Source organism: Carettochelys insculpta, chromosome 6, assembly GCF_033958435.1.
Source record: "Carettochelys insculpta isolate YL-2023 chromosome 6, ASM3395843v1, whole genome shotgun sequence".
NCBI classification, from domain to species: domain Eukaryota; kingdom Metazoa; phylum Chordata; order Testudines; family Carettochelyidae; genus Carettochelys; species Carettochelys insculpta.
Window position 1 is genome coordinate 102,638,899 of NC_134142.1, and position 17,403 is coordinate 102,656,301.

General features: G+C 40.2%; 1 protein-coding gene across 2 annotated transcripts in view; it reads left to right on the forward strand.

The window, feature by feature from the left end:
- The first annotated feature begins 1,786 nt into the window (after positions 1–1,786).
- Positions 1,787–17,403, forward strand: part of LMO1 (LIM domain only 1) — a 78,364-nt gene continuing 62,747 nt past the window's right edge. Inside the window, exon 1 of one of the 2 annotated variants that reach the window (XM_074999035.1) lies at positions 1,787–1,804. Coding sequence is in view for 1 of the 2 variants with exons in the window: in XM_074999034.1 (XP_074855135.1) it covers positions 8,476–8,500 (25 nt within the window). In the remaining variant the exon portion in view is untranslated. Of the gene's footprint in view, positions 1,805–8,373; positions 8,501–17,403 lie in introns of those variants that run through there. The other variant, XM_074999034.1, reaches the window with a different exon arrangement.

Below are 17,403 nucleotides of genomic sequence, written 5' to 3' on the forward strand. Positions count from 1 at the left end.
GAATAGTAACAGAGGTAGTTGTGTTAGTCTGTATTCTAACAAAACGAAACAGCAGTCATGTAGCACTTTAAAGACTAACAAAATGATTTATTAGGTGATGAGCTTCTGTGGGACAGACCCACTTCTTCAGATCTGAAGAAGTGGGTCTGTCCCAAGAAAGCTCATCACCTAATAAATCATTTTGTTAGTCTTTAAAGTGCTACATGACTGCTGTTTCATTTTAATGGAAGTTCACATGGAATTAAAATTTGGAACCTGCAAACCACAAGTCTTGTCTCTCTAATGGGCAGCATAATGATTGTTGATTTCAGTTTGTATTAGTCCTGTCTAGCCTCTTTCAGTGTTCCAGTTTCAGCTAATGGAAATCAAGCTCATCATGCTAAACCTAGGAAGCAAGTGCATTAATAGTGGGCACTGACATTAATTCAGATTGTAAACAGTTCAGAACTGTTATCGGTACATGTGCTGTATACAGTGTATGATATGCTATCTTCTCTGCTGCTTTCATAGGACTGCTTCCTTCACAGCTTTTTAAAATACAGAACATCAAGTGCTACACAAGTTTACCACCTTTCTGCCTTGGTAAACAAAACTGTTGGTAAATTTTGTTTTGTATCCCTCAACTCTGTCAATGCTTTACACCTTTTTCCTCTCTCTCTCTCTGTGTGGTGGTGGCAAGCGCTTTTCAAGCCAGCAATGCCACCTACATTCATTGCAATGCAGTTCTCAGCTTTACTTTTAAAAAGTTTAGCCGGGGGACATGTGAGGAATAATCTAACGCAAGAAGTAGAAAGAAAATTGAGCTTATTTATACAGGAACACGTGTGTTAGAGCAATGCCTGCTCTCCTCGGCTATACACTCCCGCATATTCTCTCTCGCACACGTATACACACACACACACACTCTTTAACTGTGCTTTTGTGTTTTGTCAGAATTAATGAGAAAAGTTCCCTTGCCCTAGGGGTAATTAGTGTCCTTGGAGTTAAATAAGCTAATACTTAGACACCTCTGGCACAGGCAATTATGTTTGTGTATTGAATAATTGATTCAAAGAGGGGGGGAAGGGGCTGCTAATCAGATCTGAGCATAATGAATTGATTTAATTAACAGGGGAATCTGAGGGTCCCTGGGAAATGTGTGCATTTATTCAGCAGCCAGAGAGAGTGCAAAGCACATAAATTGAGAAGAGAGAGCGAGAGAGAGAGGCAGGCGGCAAGTGCTTTTGCGTTCAGCGATAGGTTCCCATTTTTCTCCCTCCCCACCTCCCTTCCTTTGAATATAATTTTAGCTTTAGAGTGAAATAAAGAGCAAAGCACTTCGGAGCTTGGAAAACGCTGCAGTAGCAACAGCAAAGGGGCTGGGGGGAGGCCTGTGAGGCATCACATGCACTCGCATTAAAACATTTTTGACAGTGTACGTTGGGAAGGCGCTGGAGAACCAACCGGCCCTGGATTTGGCTTCCTTTACCTTTGAAAAATTCTTCCCCTCCTTTCCGAGGTGGAGCGGGCGGCGAGGGGCTGAGATTGCTTTTGCACCAGTACAGCTCTTCCGCGCCGCATGTCATTCTAGCCCGGTGCAATCTAGGTGAAAAGTCGTGCAAGTGCAGCTAGCGGGCTGGGGTGGGGGAGCAAGCCAGGGAGGGCGAGCCGGGTGCGTGTGTCGCTCATTCCCGGGTCCTGCTTCCCTTCGCCTCCCTGGAGCGAAGGAGCGGCGGCGGCTGGAGGGCGCGAGAACGCCAGAGACAGCGGCGGAGGTAGCTGCAGCCCGCGAGCCCCGGGACCATGGTGCTGGACAAGGAGGACGGTAGGTGGGGAGCTGAGATGGGCCGGACGGGCAGGGCGCGCTGCAGGAGCAGGGGCATTTCTGCAAGTGCACGTCCCGGTTGCTGTGCAGCTCGGCGCACGCGGGCTCGGGGCGGGGGGGGGGAGAGCTTGCGGGGCTGCCTCGCTGAACTCCACGGGCTCGGCCGGGTATTCACTACCCCAGCTCTCCTGTAACAAGCCGCCTTCCCCCCTCAGTGTGATTTTTGTGCGCTCTCTCTCCCGAGCGGAATGCGCTGCTTGCTGGAGTTCTCTGGCCTGGATCAGGCTCCCTGCCTCTTTAAATCCATTAGCTTCAGAATTTCCTATGCTCCCCGCCTGTCCCCTGCTTGTTACCTTCTCTTGTCGTGTTTCTCCCCTTGCCTAGTCCACCCTCACGCACCCCCTTCCAACTCCCTCCCCCTTTATGGCTCTAAACCTGCTATTAATGACCAAGAGCTCACAGCTTTGCTAAACTGCTTCACAAAGGGCGCCTTGGCTTATTGTGGGAAAGGATTTACTTTTTAAATGAGGCTGGGAAGACAAGGGGGGCGTGTGGAAATGAGGGAGCAGGCTGCATGCAAGTTTAGATCAACCATGTGCTTATTGTCAAGACTCGCTAGAAATTCATTTGGACTCACTTGGGAGCGGGGAGGCAAGCAGTGTTGTAGGCAAGATTTAAAGACTATGTCAGCTAATTTAAAGGGAAACTAATTCTGGTGTGTAAAGTATTAAAAAAGGGCAGGGGAGAAAGGAGAGAGATTGGTAAATCTCCAAAATAGTTCTGCACTCTGGAGAAACCTAGGCGAGGAGAAATAAAGGTGCTACTGGAAGTTTTTGTCATTTGTGGCTGGGGTGAATGGAGAAGATAATTCCAACCTCTGTCAGCCACTGGTCTGCACTCCTAGCTGTCAGATTTGGCAGTTGAGGGTTATTTGCAACAGAGAACTGGGGTAATGTTTTTGGTGAGCAGAAAGCGGTCTACAGGCTTGATGTAATAACACGCTTAAAAACTCTTGCCTGGCTTATCCTCCTGAGGCATTTGAATTTCTTCCCCTATCTCCCAAATCTTTAAAACTTATTTACAAAGCACCAGTGAGTAGTGAAAGCATGGTCACCTGCTGTCATGCATGGTGATGCTGTTTCAGAGTTTTCCCCATAAGAGTTCATCATATTGACTTTTTTAAAAAAAGAAGCTTAAGATCATTGGAGTCTTATTTTCTTCATAATTGAAAAGACTGTCATTGCCAGCATGATTTCCTGTCAGAAGCTAATATATACATGCCTGGACATCACTGATTCTGACAGTATCTTGCAGTGTCTTTTTGCGTACAACTGTGTTTTCAAATAGCGGCCTATGCCTTGAGGATGAGCACCTGGGTGGTCACTGGGTCAAGGGTAATCTTATATGCTCCTAATCGGCATAGACAATACCTGGGGAAAGCAGCTCAGAAAGTGGTCCTTTCCTCCAAGCCCTGATTGGGGAAAACTGTGGTAACATAACTGATATTCTTAATTGTTCTCCTTCATCTACTGTTACCACTTTCCCACCCTTTCATTAGCCTATGCCAATCATAGTTATATACAGAAATAGAAGTGTTACAGAGGTGGCTGTCTTTTGAAGAACCTGATGAGTGGATATCCTGTTGGTCATCATGATCCTGTTGCAAGCTCAGAACTTCATGACCTCTTGTGAACATAACTGTGTCACTTGCTATGAGGTCAGGTGGTGTTTGCTTCTCACCATCATGCCAGCTTCAGTTACGTTGCAAACTGAAAAACCTCACATTGGCAGTGTTACAGTGAATGCTGTGTTATGCGCCTGTATAAATTACCAGAAAACTTCTGTCCTTGACAAATGAGGGATTTTAATTTGAAAAGGCGAATGCCAGAATAAAAAGAGCCAGTGGGAATCTTCCTTTCCCCCTCAGTTTTGGAGTGTCTGTAAGAGGAGTGTATGCTTGACCAAAGCCTTAATGGAGTCAATTGGGGCATGAGGAAAAAACATATGCCTGTTTGTGTACTCCACCTGCATGGGAGGGTGTCAAATCTCTAACAGCTAGAAGGTTAAATGCACACTGGGGCTCTGAGGGGTGTGTGGGGAGGGAGTTAAATCTGTAGACTTCATAATTTTCCACAGTTTGTCAGAGCCCTCTGGAGTAAACTGATCCAGTATTAGTAATGGCGTGTATAATGCTCCAGCCAAAAGCAAGTGTGTGTGTGAATGAGAAAGAGGATGGGGAGAAAACTTGCTCTAAATATTAAGTAAAAGGTATGAAATGTTCAGTAAAAAGAAAAATAAACCTCTCTCTCATCTACACCGTGATACAGGGGCCGAAGGAATAAAGTCAGTATAGGTAAGCAAGGTTAATTCTTTTCTGGTAATGCTAACACATGATAGTGGAAAATACAAGCCCTGATTTCATTTTTGTGGATAAACTGCAATGGTTGGTCCTTGAAACTTAAATTGTTACAGTGTAAATTTTGTTTGACTACAGGGGGAAAAGGTCATCTTTTTACTTTAAACATGAAAGTCTTCCAATAATAATAAACTAGGCAACATCTTAATCTCTCTTAACTTTATGCCAAAGGGTGTCTGCCAACCCATATCTGTTTAAATCTGATTGACGGTTTAACAGCAGGATGCTGCCTCTGCTGCAGAAGTAAGGGAAGCAGGTGAGCTGCGAGGAAAGACTGAGATCTAAAGAGGTTTTGCTAATGGGGATATTTGGGTTCTTTCAAGTATTGCAGACGGACTCATTAAACATAAGGAGCTCAGGGCTGGAATGATGGTGGTGTAAGGAAGTGAAACTAGAATCATTGATTATTCAGACAGTTCTCAACAGCCCTCATTCTGGGAGCTCTCGTGAGTGGCGATATAAAAGGAAATAATGGGGATGGTGATGAAGGTAAAGAGGAAATTAGAATGAGACACACTTAAATAGAAGACTAGTAGGAAAGCCATAATGTTGCAATCGGAGTAACAAACTGTAGTAATGCCTGGGAATCTTCAAAACTGTTCATAGTGCAGTTATGCTGTAGAAGAAATTGTACCTGTTAAAAGTGTCAGAGGAATTAGGAATGGAAGGCAAAATTAAGAGAGAGAACTATTTTATGAGGAGATTATTTTATGCTTTTCTTTCTCTTTCTGCCCGACTTGAATGGCACTTCAGTTGCCTGATCATCTGTGACTGTTAAAGAGGATGCTGGATCTATACAGGTTATAAATGGACTAAAATGGAGGTTATTAGTAGGTACACCAGTTCCTTGTCTAGAAAGCCCTTGTTAGTGAAAATGGGTCTGTTTTCTTAATGCACACAGGTCTCCTTCTGGGGACAGGTCTGTTTTTTCTTTTGTCCAGTTTGTTTTTTAACCTTCTAAAATCCCTAAAGTAGCTGATCACAGATCCCCAATTCTCTCTGTCTCTCTCTCTCTTTCTTTTTTGCAGGGTCATTTTAATCTTAAAAAGCTAGCTCTTCTACATGAGGCAGCACTATGATAGCTTCATGAAAGCTGTATGCATCCATGTGGGAAACCAGGAATTGTTTAAGTCCTTCATTCCTTCAGCAATCTTGGGGCATTGTGGAGCTCTCACATCCTCTTAGGTAGAAGTTGTAATGTGCTACTTGCTTTTGCAACCCTGAGAGCTAGTTGTCCAACAATATTGTTGTTTTGGAGGAAATTGCTGTCCCAGCCTCAGGGTACGTGTTGCAATGATGGCTTCAGGGGAGCATGCAAGCCTTCGAATGACACTGCCACCACCACACATGGTCTAATAATCAGTTTGCTGCCTAGTAAGTGGAAAGCTGCCCTGACTCAAACTCTTCTTGGTGTTGACAGAGGCAACAGAAATGCAGTAATGCTTTTCTAAGGGCTCTGCAAATATTAGTGTGGGTGAAGGAGGAGAAGATAAAAATTGTCAGGTTCCTGACATGTGGTACCACAACCTCATCATGTCATGTCTGTAAGGCAGCATTGCTTCATGTATCTGAAGTGACACAATATAACTGATAGAACCCCAATGTGATGATAACAAATATTTTAAAATGGAAACTTACACAAGTGTTTCCCCAAAAGGAATCTACAGCACAGTAGTTACAGAGGAAAATTCTGAGCTAAAAATCTCTGCAGACTCACACCTATACAAGTCGGGTGTGCTAGCCGCAGCCAAGTTTGGCACTGAATTTCTCTTTTGTTTTGTTTTGCAAAACCTAGCCAGCCCAGTGTCCAACATGATCAGGATTATTATAAATATTCTTCAAATACATAATAGTGATAGGAAAGCAGAACTTCTGCTAAAAATAACCCAACAATCAGAGATCTCAAATATCATGACCATTTCAAAAATTGGTTTAACTGTATCTGATTCTATTTAATTGCTCATAAAGTACTTTAAGGGTTATAGGACGTGTGTTTTTTCCCTGGTATCTGAAATGAGCAAGTGAGTGAGGAGTGTTTAATGTAAGAATTATTAGTCTGCAAAAGGGAATTGACGTTACTGGGTATGTAAAAGTAATGCAGGAAAAAATGCAAATCAGTCTAGCATTACAGATTAATGTGTGTGATTTTTGACAGCTATGTAATCAGTCTACAGGTATGTTTAGAAAAATGTCAATGGTAATAGACATCGGCAGTTTAATGTAGATGAGAACTTTAAACTTCACATAGTTCATGAAAGATATAACATATAAAAAGTATTGCCCTAAAATAGCAGCTGTGGGGTAGGAAAAAAAGAGAGCCAAAATTAAGGTGCTGTGATCCAAAGAAGTTATATGCTTTCTAATAAAGGTTGGCAATGCATTTGAGCAAATATTAAAATATTACCTCTGCTAGCTTATACATTTCTACTTTTCTGTTAGTGGTGTTCAGAAATGTTTAGCAGGCATTAGTTACCACATCTTTGGCCTGCAGTTCCCCCCCCCCTTTTTTTTAACTTTAAAGTAGTGAAAATAAACGATCACTTAGCTGTTGTACTTGTACCCCAATGTACAATTTCACTCCTTCCGAGGTACATTAGAAGGAGAAGAATAGAAGTTTTAAGTATTGGATGAAAATGATTCTATGCAAAATGATATATTTAACATCAAATATGTTCAAGGACTGTTAGGATTAAGTATTCAAAATGAAGGGGGAAGGAAAAGCCATTTGAGCTGAGGATAAGGAATCTAATTAAAAACAGGTTTTAAGGATATATAACTTGAGCCTGCTATCATGCTCTGAAGGAGAGCTGTTGTATCAGTTGTAAAGTGGAGGGAGAAAGATCATTAGAATGAGAATAAAATGTTTTCTCTGATTAAAAAAAGCATGTTGGAAATTAGATTGTGCTTCGCATTGAAGGACCTCATCCTGCAATCTTGACTGGTGTAATTGAAGACAATGGGCTACTAGTGAGAGTAAGGGTTACTCAAGTGAGCAAAGATGGAAATTGCCTCCTCATGCACCCTGCCCCAGTTGTGTCAATTTTTATATTCCAGTATTAGTAGCAGTAACTGCAACTGTGATGTCTCTGAACAAGTGGAGCAAATGGGCAAGGATTAGTATTGCATTCAGTTTGTAGAAACTGTTGTCCTAGCTGAAATGCTTCATGAAACACTGAATTTCACCGTATGCGTTTTGGAAGTTTCTGAAGTGTGCCTGGAGGGAAAAAAAGGTCAAAATGAGCTTTGAGAAGTGTTACTTCTAAATCATGACACATCTGTGAAATAGACTTAATAATGGAAGAAGGCAATGGGACAGGGCTATGATCTCAGAATCCGTGCTGAGAAAGGGAGAGTCTAACCCATTAGCAGCTACTATACAGTTTCAAATGCCACTTCAGGCTTTAAATGAGAACAGTGGGGAAGGCTTTGGAGTGAGAGAAGTAAAACACAGTTGTGTAAGGTACTGTTCATAAAGACATGCTGAGTGTGTTTGTGTGTGAAAATTGGTTGGCGATGGTGACCAGCATTAAAGAGAGCCAAAGTTAGGCACGCCTGAAAAACTCCAGCTACTCAGTAGCTATTAAAAATAAAGCTACAGCGTGTGTCCTGCAGGTGGTGCTGCTGAGCTAGAAAGCCTTAAATTCACCATTAATTCCTGACAGAAGAATAAGAGGGGGTCCCTGAGAAACGCGGGCATTTATTCAGGAGCAAGTGTGCTTAGCGCACAAATTGAGAGACAGAGCAGCAGTAGCCAGGCTTAGATATATTCCCCTCTCTCGCTGAATATAATTTGTGATTTAGAGTCATCTTAAATCCAAGGGAAAACACTTTGTAAGGGTTGAAAGCTGTGTAGTTGCAACAGCCAGGGTTACGAGCTATCAACTGCAATTACATTAAAACAGATTATACTGTGCAAATTGAGCCATTTAGAAGGTGAGAACCAAAGAGACAGCTCTGATTTCCATCCCCCCCTTTTTTTTTCTAAATTGCAGTTTTAATTCTTTGCAATTCCAAGGTACAAAAGTAGGTGAGACAGCTTTTGTATCTGCAAAGTGCTGCATTTCTGAATGTAATTCTAACTGAGTGCAATCTAGGTTAAAAGCTGGACAACTGGGTAATTAGAGCTCACTGGCTGCTAAAGGAGGATCAGCTGTGCTGTGGCTCATCTGTGTTCCCAGAGACTAGTTCTCTTCTTCCCTGAGCGAAAGCTGCTGGAGACAGAACATCTGCATCCGGACGCCTCTTGATCCCTGAGATGATGGTGCTGGACAAGGAGGACGGTAGGTGGGCTGAGATTCCTTAAGCTTGTACATAGTGTATGCTGCATGTTGGTTACATGTAAGTAAAAATGGCTCTGACACATAAGTACCTTGTGCATGGTTGGGTGGTCTGCCATCACCCTTTGATATTTTTCCCTATGCCAATAACACACTCTGTTTTCCCTTGGCTTTGCTGACAAGTAAGCTAGCGCAGAAGGGTTTACTTCAGGCTCTGTTTGCTGAAGGACATGTGGTATAAACAGTTTATTTTTCAATCCATTTGGATTTTTTCCTGGCAACTGATAACATGACTCTGTTTTGCCCATCTTAGCCTGTTTATTTAGTAGCTTTTATTTTACATCTAATTTTGAGGCTTTATCTCCCACATCTTTTTTCACTTTACATGTTTAATAGCTATATCTTATGGTTCTTCATAACTATAAACATAATGACAATAAGGTAATAGGCCTGCTAAACTGCTTTGACAAAGAATAATTGGTTTGTGGTGACAGTTTCCTCTCCTCACTAAATGGGAGAGGTGGTGCTACTGTAAGAAGGTAACTTAATGAAGGAAGCCAAAGAAGAGTGTGATTGTTTTTAAGTGTGGGTTGCTGGCACGTGCTTCTGATATTTTTAAAGCTAGTTGCCCTGAGGGCAGAAGGAACAGAGCGTTAATCTAGGGCAGCAGCAAATATTTGCCCTGGGACACTGTTACTTAGTGGCTAGAACATGATACTAGGAGTCAGAAAACCAGTATCATTCATGTGGCTGCCATTTGCCCTTGGACGAGAAACTTAATTGCTCAGTCACTGGTAGTTTCTGGGATCAATATGGTGAGTCTGACCACAAGTTTTCTGATGAGAAGACAAACATTGTTTCGTTACTGTGTGACAAATGCAGCATTTTGGGGTGCTATCATAATGTTTATGGGAAACTAAACATTGGGGATTTCCTTTAAAAACAAGCAAGCTATTTTGACTTTAAAGAGCTATGAGTACTCATTCTTTTATATCCATTTTCTAAATGGATAAGGTCAGTGTTGTTGAGTGGTTGTTGAGTCCACCAATATATGCTGCTGGATAGCATGGATTCTGGTAGCTTTTAGCATATGTGACAAAATCTCTAACAGCTGAAAAGTTTGACACGAGTATCATTAGGAATCAGAATGGAAATACTGAATTTCCATCAGTTCAGACCTGATTAAGCTTGAAAGGACAAATTTTAAGCTATCTAGAAACCGATAAAATTAAATGCTTTGACACCCAGTAACAGAAATATCGCTATAGTCAATGTGTGTCAGTTCTTGAGACAAACAGGAATTGTTTTTCCCTGTCATAATTCATGCTAATTGCATAACACTAATAGTATTTAAAACTAAGTAATACCAATATCAGGTAGAAAGAGGAAGATTTCCACCTGTGGTGTTTTTTCTAGTGTCAAAATGGATTGTGTACCGAGATGTTTTTAGAGTAGGAAGAGCCTAAGTATTAAAAAGTAACCCATGTCTAATGCTTTCTACCCAGTAGGTTTCATAATTGCTACAGTGAGGTTTTTCAGCATTAAAATAACCGTAAGAATACTGCTCAAAATTAGATCAGACCTGTAGCTTTACTTACAGTGGACTTTTTTTAGGTATCCGTTTTCAGTCAAAATAACTTTTATTTTGCTTAATCTGTGCACTCCAACTTACTTGCAAATGAAGAGACCCTTAGTCTACTTTTATTGAGTGATGGAACACAAGTATTTTGCCTAGCCCTTGCTTGACCTGCAAGTTGTGGTGAACAAAATTTGGATGAACATTTTTCCACCAAGATTCTTCCTTGCTATTTAAAAAAAAAAAAAAAATTTACTGCCATTCCCCTCAGTTCAATGGAATTCATAAAGTCTTATTTCTGAATTGACAATCATGGTGTCTTATTTACAAATTTCATGTCTGGAATGCATAACCAGTCTTACCAATACCGTAGCAGTCAATTTTGCTTCCTGAAATTTCCAAATAACCTGACATAGAAGATAGAAATTTTGATTTCTATTGAGGTGTCAGATTGGTTTCCTTGTCAATATATTACAGCTTAGAAAATGAAGTAGATAAGAAGCATCTGTTAGAAATCTTCTCCAGCAACTTTGCAGGTGAGTGGACAGTGGATATAAGAAGTATTAAGTGGTTGTATATTGCTTATGCTGGAAAAACAAATGAAGGTCTCTGGATTTCAAAGGCTTTGAAGCAGCTTTGCTCTCCAAGGTGTTCCATTGCTGCTGCAGTTTTTTGTTTTTTTTTTTTTTTGGAGCAGGGGGTGGGTGGGATGGGCTGTGTAAACTGAATCTAGTGAGTCTATTTTATTAGAAGCATAAGGCTGCCTTATAACCTTACTCTGAATAAGACATATTAGGCTGGCTGACTTTATTTCCTGTTGGACACAAGTTGTGTGCTGCTTTTTAAACAAAAACAATTTTTTCCATGTTGTAAAATCCTCCTTTTCAATTCATGCTTGTGCTCAGAATTATAATCTGTGATGACGGAACAGAGCAGCACACCCAAAATTAATTCTTTAGTTTGAGGAAGTGCTGTTACTCACAAAAGAAGTGCCATGTAGAGATGACATTTTCAAGTGTAATGCGTGAATAACACTTAAAGCAAAACAAAAATTTAATATTCATAATAGTAATTAGGGAAGGTGCTGCTGCTTAACCCAGCTATAATCTTTTGCTAACCAATGAGCCTCAGCCTACTAAGTAATGTGTATGGCATGAAACACACTACCAGAAATCATCATTCTTTCGTGCAACATTTTTTCACCTAACTTATGTTAACTACTCTGTCCTGAGACCCAGGTTACTGAATCAGTTGTTACTGCACTCTTCAGGTGTACGAAGGCACTGATCAGAATGCAAGTATACTGTAAAACCGGTACAGCCAAACAAAGCTGACAGATATGGAGCCTGTGAGTTAAAAATAGAACTTGAATCAATTAAATGTGGTAACAAAAGGGTAATATCAATACCAGGTGGAAGAGTTCCAGGAAGTATAATAGGATACTTTTTATAGGTGTTGTGGATGAAGACTTGATATTATGAGAGTGGCCTAAAATACGGGTACCTAGGATGGGTGTGAGTTTGCGCAAAAAAGCTGGATATTGAAATGAAGTGTTTATGGCAATGAATATTCGAGGCTCTGAAACAAGACCATCTGCTGTAGTGGTAAACACTGAAGACTTCAAAAAGAGGAAGTGATGCTGAGACAGCAGAAAAGAAAACAAGCGGGTTGGAAGATGGTTAAAATAATTTAACTTGGAGAGAACCAATGTGTGCTCCAGGACTGCAGTTTTACAAACAGTTAATTCATGCATTTTGAAAGGCTGATTAGCAAATGGATTTGTATTAACTGATTTTATGTGAGTTGAAATGGGAGGTAATAATCAAACACTTGCATATATCAAGCTGTGGGGAAAGGAGTAATATGGGAGAATTAACCTCAACATAAACCTCAAAATACAGCACTCCAAAAATGTGTCTACAAAACAGTATTTCTCTCATCTATATTTAATAGCAAGAGGTTCTCACTTATCCACTTATATTGCTTACACAACATGGTAAATGAAGGCTAAGCCACTTGAAGAAAAGGGAAGGACCAGCTCTAGGTAAAGATGGATTAAATACCATAGATGTGGATCGGTAGGTGACTCTAACGTGTGAATAAAAGCACTGGCTCCAAATAGAATCCTATGTCATGGTAAGTCAGGAGAATAAGGACATTTTTCCCTTCTTCCAACTACAAACACAGTGACAGAAATGATCAGTGAGATACAACTCCAGCCACGTTTGGGTCCATGCATTCGTCATATAAATAGACATTTCAGATGCCACAAACAAATATGACGAGATCAAGAAATGATACTTTACTCAATGGATACAACTATTTACAAGGTCATTATAAACATCCAATAAGGTGAAAAGTCTCAGGAGATTAGTCATGTTAGTTTGTAGCTAGACAAATAACAAGCAAACCTGTGGCACCTTTAAGACTAACAAATTTATTAAGTAAGGAGCTGTCATCGACAGAACCTAACTTCTTAGTGGATTTTACCCTGGAAGCTCATGACCTAATGAATTTGTTATTCTCTAAGGTATCACAGGACTGCTTGTTATTTAACAAGGTAGTTCTAAAATGAACACAAGTCAAAACATGAGGCAGTGCCACCTCTGGAAGAGAAACCATCCTGTGTTGAGGTTTGTCAGCAACATGAAGGTGGTCTTGGATGACATTTATATTGGTAAATGTCAGTGCCATCATTCAAAACACAAATAATGAAAATATTTCCACTGATGATAAATCTAAGATTTCAAATAAGTAAGAAAAGTGTTGCTTGCCACTCAGCTTGATTTCAAGATATTTGTATGCTTTGACATGTGCTATTGATAATTTGTCTTAATGATTGTTTCAACTTTTTGAACTCAGTGTCTGCTGTCAGTTATTGCTGTCTGATGCCCCCCACCCCTTGCTGTCTAACATCCTCTATAATTTTGTAGAAATCCAAAAATAAAACTAAAAAATGCTTACAAATAAACATTCACAATATCTAATGATTTAAAAGTCTGGTTGGTAGCACGATGAGGCTAAGGTTGACTTCTTGCCTGCTATGGTTCTGCACAGCTCCCAGAAGCAGCCAGGATGTCCAGCTGCCAGGTGCAGGGGCAGCCAGGGGCTCCCTGTACTGCCCCTGCACAAGCGTTGCCTCCACAGTTCCCGTTCACTGGAAGCATGGCCAATGGGAGCTGCAAGGGGCAATGCCTACAGACTGTTTAGGAGCCTAACGTGCTGGCTGCTTCCAGAAGCCTCTGAGGTAAGTGCCACCCAGCCAGAGCCCACTCTCCCTCCTGTACCTCAGCCTCCTGCCTCAGCCCTTTGTGTGTGTGTGTATGTATGTGGTGGGAGAGCATAAGGAATGGTGTGGGGGGCGGGATGGGAGAGAGCAAGAGATGGAATGAGAAGAGGACAGGACTTTGAAGAAAGGATGGGGCCTCAGAGAAGGGTTGGGGCTGGGACTAGGACAGGGGTGTTTAATCACACAGAAAGTTAGCAGCCCTGGCAGGGGTCTCAAAAAGAAAAATGTTGAGAACCCCTACCCTAAACTCAGCTGCTTCAAATGCTGTGGGACTGTACAATTAGGGGTACAGTCATAGGTGGCTTGGCTGAAAGGATGACTCTAAAATATTATCTCTTTTCAATACTTCGGAAGGGGTTAGGTTGGTTACAGTTTTCAGTGGTCATTTTGCTGAGTTCTGAGTCTGATGAAATTGGTTTTGCCCATCCCTAAGGGAAAAAGGAGAAGTTAACATTCCTGAGAGGTGTGTGTGTGTGTGTGTGTATATATATATATACACACACACACACTCCTGTGTTGTACAAGTAAGGCCATTTCGTAGTATGCAGGGTTATGGTACTGAGGCTGGACTTCTCCAGAGCTTCAGTGTTTTTAAGTTCTCAAGTACTTCTGACATGTTGCAGTTGTCTTCTAGGCATATTATGTGTTTAAAACAATTAGGAAACACTTTTTTCCACCTTTGGGGATGGAAGGGAGGGATAAAAGGACTGAATCATGGAAATTACCTAGATTTAATTTTGGATTTGAATGCAATGAGAGAGCAGCTCAACAGCTAGGAAGATTAAAATTCTGTTTCACTGCCTATGGGTAGGTGTGTTCAGTTTTCATGGGGTATTCATGAATGCTGTGCATTTTATGTTTGCTGTGGCAGCCCTTAAAAAGGCATCAAAGCATAGAAGCATTTAAAAAAAAAAAGTCCAGTGCATTATTAATAAAGAGAATGAGATTTCATGATAGAAGGTCATGGTTTTTAAGTGGTTAAGAAGTTGTCATGGTTCAAGGATTGATTCCACTTGGGAAGTTTTTTTTAGGTTTTCAGAGTTCACCTTTAGAAACAAATTGCACTGCTTGTAAATAAATGTCTGTTTTTCTATTCAAAGCTTTTGTTTAACCTAGGTCAAATAATTAGTCTTATAACACCATTAGGCTTTGGTGAGAAGTAACTAAACATTTATGAAGGAAAATTCACTTGCAGCACTAGTATTAAGTGAATTTTTAAACCATTTTATCTTGGGTTAAGAATATGAAAGTTCATGGTAAGTAAAGTATTTGAAATCCATCCAACTCAGAGTAACAGCATCAAAAAAAAAAAGGAGGAGGGTGAGGAAAAAAACACAGTAAATATTAAACATGATGATCTAAGAATAGAAAATACATTGAAGATATTACTAACTGCTGAATTGTACAATGGGGCTATATATTTTTAAAATTGTGCTGAATTGTCATCGTTTAGTACATTGAGAAGTTTTCAACAGTACAAGAATGACTACCCCCTAATTCCCATAATGTGGGTGAACTGTTTGAAGATACAGACTAAAACGGCTTTTAGAGACCTTTGTTCATATGAAATGATCTTCAGTGACTGTACCACCTATTCACCAATAATTGGGGATGGAGGGTACTGAGGGGCCTAGTCTATTTTTTATCTTATTTACTATTGCTTTAATATATCTTGGCCTATAAATAGCTTATGAGTGATCCACTACTGCAGTTTTGATAATTCTCCGATGCATGGGCTATTTTTCCTGTTTGCTGACAGGTTGACTCCCAAGCCCAATAGAGTTTTAAAGACTTTTGGTTACTGCTTCACATATAAATGGTATGTTGTCTGGGCAGAGCCTGTTTTTGTTCTGTTTGTACATCATTTGGCACAAGGACATTCTGGGCCATGACCAGAGTTCCAATTTAATTAATTAATTAATTAGTATTTTTACACAAGTTGGCACAACTTTTTTCTGCCGTTAATGCTCTTGCAAAGAAAAATCATAGAATAGATGCCAAAGAGGATCACAAGTAGTGGAGGATTAATACTGCATCAGAAAATACAAATGATAATTTAAACAAAAAAATCTAAATTCAGAGTTCTGCATTCATTGATCAAATTCCTATGTGTGTTAACAAAACTAGGTTGATAGTTGGTTGATACAACTACTGTTTTTAAAAGTTCTACTTTTTTTTTTTCCCCTAAAAGAAAGACAACACGGGGTTTATTCAGGAGTGAAGATAACTTGAACCCAAATTAAACAATAAAATATCCCCCACTACTGTAAACGTATATTTGAGACATGGCCAGAGATGCTCCTAGTTGGCTCATTATGGATACAAGATAGAAATGTATTCCAGAGGACTGTATTTCTAATAAATAAAAAAGCATAATGAGAATGTAACTGGGAAGGAAGACAAAAGCAGCCATGCTTTAAATTGTTAATGATGGTGCCAGTGGCTGCAGCTTTACCACAGCTGTTTAAATTGATCTGCTAGTGAAAATGTTTTGTTTTGGCACTTTCCCTTCATGTGCAGCTCTTTCAGAGGGACCCCTGGAAGCTTTTCAAAGGGAGAATTGTGATCTCTTTGTAAATGGGGTTTAGAGTACCAGAGTTCCAATATTTTCGATTATATAAGCATACAAGTGTGTGCTCTCCTTTTATAACACTTCTAACACATACACAGTTGTTTTCCTCTCCCATATACACCCCCGTTTACAAATTATTAATGCCTCATTCTAAAGGACGCTATTCTGGTGTCAGCGTCACCTTTCTGTACAGTCTCTTCTTTTTCTGACACTATCATGCTTCATAAGAAAAGCAAAACAGTACTTCTTAATCTTGGGAAATAACGGGCTAGCATAAACTTATGTCTAGTTCCTAGTCAGAGATTGCACTGCAAAATGTATGCCTTTATAGTATTTTATGATGTATTACTTACCAAGACTCCTTTGTGCTAGGTGCTGTACAAACATAAAAATGAGATGTTTGGAGTTTATCATCATTTTGTTTCTAAAGTTGTCTCTCTTTTAGTTAGTTAACTTCAGCATTGTTTTGTATTTACACCATGCATACACACGCAGTGGTGATGGGTAGACTCTCAGAATTATAAAATGTCGCTAGTAAGTTGAGATGAATTTGCTTTTATTTATTGTCTGAAGCAAATCACATGTATTCAAGTTGTTTCCAAGCCTCCAGGAAAGCGGAGCTTTGCTGGTTTGTCCACCGCCTACAAAGTTACAATCCCTGCCTTCAGGAACTTAAGCTCTGTGCACCAAATATTTGGAAACATAAAGAAAGACTTGTGTGGGATAATTATGGCTTTGAAGATGTGGAAGACACCTATAGTAGATGTCTTAATGGATAGGCTGGGCCTTGTATGCTTTAGGTGATCTCAGCAGCTCGGTTTCTGCACAGTGTTTCTAGCTGAGGATATTTAGCATTATTCAAAATCCATTATATATTCATTTTTTTCTCTCCTTTGTGGTACCCCTGCTATGGATACGAAAGGCTGTTTTAGGCATCATCTCAAACCTTTTGACCTGTCTGCATAGACTGGAGCTCTGTTTTTGAAAAGACTCCTTTATCTCTGTTTTTCTTCCATGCCCTTCCATTCATTTGCCTATACAAAGCAATAAAGGGTAAAACTAAAGTAACATAAATTGGTCTGTCTTCCTGAATCCATGTCTCACTAATGTACCCAGATTAACTCAACTGTAAATTGTCTCCTTTGGATGTCGTGTCTTGCTAAAAGTTTCCTATATGATTCATGATTTGGATTGCTTTTAACAGCTATTGGCTAAGCAATATGGTAAATGTACAAGGTGATGCAATTGGCATTAGTGAGAGGATGCACAGGAGCATGTAATGCAGTCAATACTACATTAACTACTGATGCCCAATTACAGAAACTGGAAGAGTGGCTTTTAGGAGCATTAGGACTTGCAGAAGAGCTGAGATCACCTGCCGCTCCTTGCCTAAAAGCTTCACCCTTTATGCGCTGGGATCAAAGCAAACATTCAGTTCTCCTTCATCATGTATAGTAACAAAGTTCGTT